The sequence below is a fragment of the Somniosus microcephalus genome, unplaced genomic scaffold, assembly GCF_052327205.1.
Source record: "Somniosus microcephalus isolate GS21.2 unplaced genomic scaffold, FLI_Smic_1.0 unresolved_chr3, whole genome shotgun sequence".
Lineage (NCBI taxonomy): Eukaryota > Metazoa > Chordata > Chondrichthyes > Squaliformes > Somniosidae > Somniosus > Somniosus microcephalus.
In genome coordinates, this window is record NW_028225181.1 from 71,048,690 (window position 1) to 71,053,999 (window position 5,310).

Consider the following 5,310-nt stretch of genomic DNA (forward strand, 5'->3'; position numbering starts at 1 on the left):
GAAGAAATTCCTCCTCATTTCAGTCCTAAATGGCTTACCCCTTATCCTTAGACTATGATCCCTGGTTCTGGACTCCCCGGCCATCAGAAACATCCTTCCTGCATCTAGTCTGTCCAGACCTGACAGAATTTTATAGGTTTCAATGAGATCCCCTCTCAATCTTCTAAACTCCAGTGAGTATAAGCCCAATCGACACAATCTCTCCTCATACGTCATTCCTGCCATCCCAGGTATCAGCCTGGTGAATCTTCGCTGCACTCCCTCCATGGCATAAACGTCCTTCCTCAGGTAAGGTGACCAAAACTGCACACAATACTCAAGGTGCGGTCTCACCAAGGCCCTGTACAACTGTAGCAAGACATCCTTGTTCCTGTACTTGAACCCTCTTACTACGAAAGCCAACATACCATTTGCCTTCTTAACCGCCTGCTGCACCTGCATGCTTACCTTCAGCGACTGGTGCACAAGGACACCCAGGTCTTTTTGCACTTCCCCTTCTCCCAATCTATTGCCATTCAAATAATAATCTGCCTTCCTGTTTTTGCCACCAAAGTGGATAACCTCACATTTATCCACATTATAGTGCATTTGCCATGTTTCTGCCCAATCACCCAACCTGTCCAAATCGTACTGGAGTTTCCCGACATCCTCCTCGCAGCTTACCCTCCCGCCCAGCTTTGTGTCGTCTGCAAATTTGGAGATATTACATCCAATTCCCTCGTCCAGATCATTAATATATATTGTGAACAGCTGGGGTCCTAGGACCAATCCTTGCGGTACCCCACGAGTCACTGCCTGCCACTCGGAAAACGACCCATTTATTCCAACTCTTTGCTTTCTGTCCGCCAACCAGTTCTCTATCCAAGTCAATACCTTGCCCCCAATCCCATCTGCCTTAATTTTGCACGCTAATCTCTTATGTGGGACCTTATCGAAAGCCTTCTGAAAGTCCAAATACACCACATCTACTGGTTCTCCCTTATCTATTTTACCAGTTACATCCTCAAAAAATTCCAGTAGATTAGTCAAGCATGATTTACCTTTTGTAAATCCATGTTGACTTTGTCCGATCCTGTCGCTGCTTTCCAAGTGCTCTGCTATTACGTCTTTTATAATAGACTCTAGCATTTTCCCCACCAGCAATGTCAGGCTTACTGGTCTATAATTCCCCGCTTTTTCTCTACCACCTTTTTTGAATAGTGGGGTAACATTAGCTACCCGCCAATCCATGGGTACTGTTCCAGAGTCTATCGCGTTCTGGAAGATGATCAGTAATGCATCTACTATCTCTAGGGCCACTTCCTTAAGTACCCTGGGATGTAGACCATCAGGCCCTGGGGATTTATCGGCCTTCCATCCCATCAATTTTCCTAACACCATTTTCCTACAAATACTGATTTCTTTCAGTTCCTCTCTTTCATCAATCCCTATGCAGATGCAGGGAGGATGTTTCCCCTGGCTGGGGAGTCTAGAACCAGGGGTCACAGTCTCAGAATAAGGGGTCGGCCATTTAGGACGGAGGTGAGAAATGTCTTCACTAGAGGGTTGTGAAACTTTGGAATTCTGTACCCCAGAGGGCTAAGGAGGCTCAGTCATTGAGTATATTCAAGGCCGATAAATAGATGTTTTAATATTAAGGGCATCAGGGGATAGTTCAGGAAAGTGGAGATGAGGTGGCGGAGCAGGCTCGAAGGGCCAAATGGCCGACTCCTGTTCCTGTTTCTTATGTTCTTATCTGTGCCTACTCCTGCCACGCCCCTCATTGTCAAATCTCGCAGTGAGGTTTACCAGAATTTTTACATTTCACAGACCTCTTGTCGATTGAATGGGTGGCTATTAAAAGAGCCTTTTTTCTTTGGTTCAGATCCATAATTTTATTTTAATCTTTTCAACCGCCGAATCCATAGAGTGTCCGCCCCTGGCGTTTCAGCGCGTACACCACGTCCAGGGCAGTTACCGTCCTGCGCTTCACGTGTTCCGTGTAGGTGACCGAGTCTCTGATGATGTTCTCCAGGAAGACCTTCAGCACACCCCGGGCCTCTTCGTAGATGAGGCCGGAGATGCGCTTGACGCCGCCTCGCCGAGCCAGGCGGTGGATGGCGGGCTTGGTGATGCCCTGGATGTTGTCACGAAGGACTTTGCTGTGCCGCTTGACTCCGCCTTTCCCCAGCCCCTTACCCCCTTTCCCTCTGCCGGTCATAACTGAAACTTAAGCTATTGCAAAAGAAACAACCCCAGTAATTGAATTGGGAATAAGAGTTTTCGGCGCCGCACACTCCTTTTATACAATGCTGGCGGACCTGGTTGGAGTCAGGATGAATGGGCGGAGTCAGGATGAAAATGAGGACTCCCGGTTCCTTCTCAAGTAGCCGATATTGAACTGCACCCGTGGGGGAGATAAGCAAAATACTGCGAATGCTGTCAAACCTGAAATAAAAACAGAAAATGCACGGAATATACGCAGCAGGTTGGGCAGCACCTGTGGAGAGAGAGAGAGAGAAATAGAATCGATCTTCCTTGTGCCAGACCTTGTTTTGGACACAGTTTTGTCTCCTTCAGCTGTGCTTTATTGAAGTCCTTCCCAGTTTTTATCTCCAATTACATGTTTCGGTCCTTCCAGCAGACGACTTTTCCATTGCACCACTGCTTCCCCCCCCCCCCACCCCGCCTTTGTGGGGTGTTTCCAGTTCACCCGGGTTTTCACAAGTTAACGGGTGGGGGTGGGGGTGGGGAGATGTCTTCAGTTAGATGCAACCTGGATGAAGGCAGCCTAGACACCTCTTTCACAGAGTGCTGTAATCGCTGATAAGCACAAAGTTTTAATATAATAATGACTGGGAGATGGCTACTCTCCGAGTCCTCCTGACCCTCAGACTTGAGCACCTACCAGCAATCAGTGAAATCCCAATTGTGATCTGAGGTGAAACCTTTGCTTTAGAAAGTAACTCCAGGGGTTTCGGAATGCAAGGGCCACTCTATGTGCGTTGTCCATCAGCAGCTTTACCAGCACAAAAATTAATCAGAAGAGCAAATGACAGAGTAAACAGCCACTTGCCAATATACAGACAAGACTACTAGGAATCATTCCTAATAGAAATGTTACTCCAGCTCCCCATATTTCCAATTGCATGTGATTACTATGGTTTACAATGCTAATCAATCTTTGCTAGACAGGAAGGTCTATAAATGCAACATTAATATTTCCTGGTCTATTTCTCAGCAATTGTTTTCCATTGTTTCCCTAAACCTCTCTGTCTCTCCACCTCTCTTTCCTCCTTTAAGACACTCCTAAAACCTCCCTCTTTCATCCACCCTAATCTCTCCTTATGTGGCTCGCTGTCAAATTCTGCTCGATAATCGCTCCTGTGAAGCGCCTTGGGACGTTTTACTACATTGTTGTTGTTTTGTGCACCTCTTAAGTTAATATGCAGCATATTCCTTTCTTTCCTGTGAAATTGGAAGTGGTAGAGAGCCAGGAGCCAATGTCGGCCAACAAGAGCAGGGGTGATTTGTGAGCGGGACCTGGTGCGGGATAGGATGCGGGCAGCAGAGTCTTGGACAAGCTGAAGTTTGCCGAGGATGAAGGAAGGGAGGCTGCCCAGGAGAGCCTTGGAATAACCGTGCCTGGGGGGCGACAAAGGCATGGATGCAATTTTCAGCAGCAAATGGTCTGAGGCAGGGGCGGAGGCAGGTGATGCCACAGGGGTGGAAGTAGGCGATATTCGTGATGGAGAGTAAGGGGAGAAACCCAGGGGGTAGATTTTCACCTTAGCACTCAGGCGTAAAACGGATGTTGCGGATCGGCCACCGGTTAAAGAAATTGCCCGATTTTCGTTCTGTTGAATTAATGTAGTGAAAATTGGATGACTTCTATAACAGGAAGCCTCGCCAGATTCAACCCCCAGACTGAACCTTATGACATTTATGAACTAACAAAGCAGGTTCACTCCTAAGTTAGAAATTTCTTCCAAATCCATGGGAATCTTGAATTGTTTTTCTTATTGTTTTGAAAGCCTCTTGCATTAATATACAACATTTCTTTTCTTTTAAATTGGAGGTGTTAGGGAGCCAGGAGCCAAAGTAGGTCAGCAAGGGCAGGGGTGATTTGTGAGAGGGACCTGCTTTCAGCTATGGCTCAGTGGGTAGCACCCTTGCCGCTTGAATCAGAAGGTTGTGGGTTCAGAGTCCCCACTCCAGAAACATCAGCACAAAATCTAGGCTGACACTCCAGTGCAGTGCTGAGGGAGCGCTGCACTGTCGGAGGTGCAGTCTTTCGGATGAGACGTTAAACCGAGGCCCCGTCTGCTCTCTCAGGCGGATGTAAATAGATCCCAAGGGCCATGATTTCGAACAAGAGCAGGAGAGTTATCCCCGGTGTCCTGGCCAATATTTATCCCTCAATCAACATAACAAAAACAGATAATCTGGTCTTTATCACATTGCCCATTTGTGGGAGCTTGCTGTGCGCAAATTGGCTGCTGCATTTCCTACACTGCAACATTAACTACACTTCAAAAGTATTTCATTGGCTGCAAAGAGCTTTGGGACTTCCTGAGGTCATGAAAGGCGCTATACAAATGCAAGTCTTTCTTTACTTAATCACATGTTTTTTTAACTTGTCAGAAACAAGGCTTTTCGTTCGGCCTGTTATACCAAGCGCTCAACCATTCCGTCCAGGGAGATCAAGACTGCCATGCTTCTTCAGCCTGGGGAGAACTGGACAAACAGGCCAGGTTGCTTTCTTCAGTGCCCAGGGGTCGTGCTTGGCAGGGCAAAAGCTCCAGTGGCAGAAATTGGAACAAAAAGCATATCCTTCCATTGTACTGGTTTGTGACCAAATTTTAACCTGGTCTTATGTAGTCATGAAAATCTATAATGAATCTAAAAATGCAAAATTGGAGAATTTCCCCAGTCTCCTTTACGTTCTAAACTTTGGTGATTTTAGCAAAGATGGCTATAAAACGGAGGATAGAAGTTAATGGACGTTTCATGGACTGGCAGAAAATGGGAAGTGGTGTCCTACAGGGACCACCGTTGTTCACCTTATAGATATATATATATATAAATGATTTAGACTCAGAAATCGGAGATCTAGAGTCGAAATTTGTTGATTGGCATATAGGAACAGGAGGAGGCCATTCAGCCCCTCGAGCCTGTTCCACCATTCAATGAGATCATGGCTGATCTGTATCTCAACCCCCTCTACCAACCTTGTTCCCGTGACCCTTAATAACTTTGCCTAACAAAAATCGATCAAGTTGACACCAAATTGGGGTGAGGTTGGGGGGGGGGGGGGTAGAGCTAATAATG

At 46.7% G+C, this 5,310-nt stretch overlaps 1 protein-coding gene across 1 annotated transcript; it reads right to left on the minus strand.

Moving 5' to 3' along the window:
• Positions 1–1,888: 1,888 nt before the first annotated feature.
• Positions 1,889–2,200, minus strand: LOC147091939 (histone H4-like). Its single transcript, XM_085976578.1, has one exon. It carries the CDS (start codon positions 2,198–2,200, stop codon positions 1,889–1,891), a length of 312 nt encoding a protein of 103 aa, XP_085832704.1.
• Between the last annotated feature and the right edge of the window lie 3,110 nt (positions 2,201–5,310).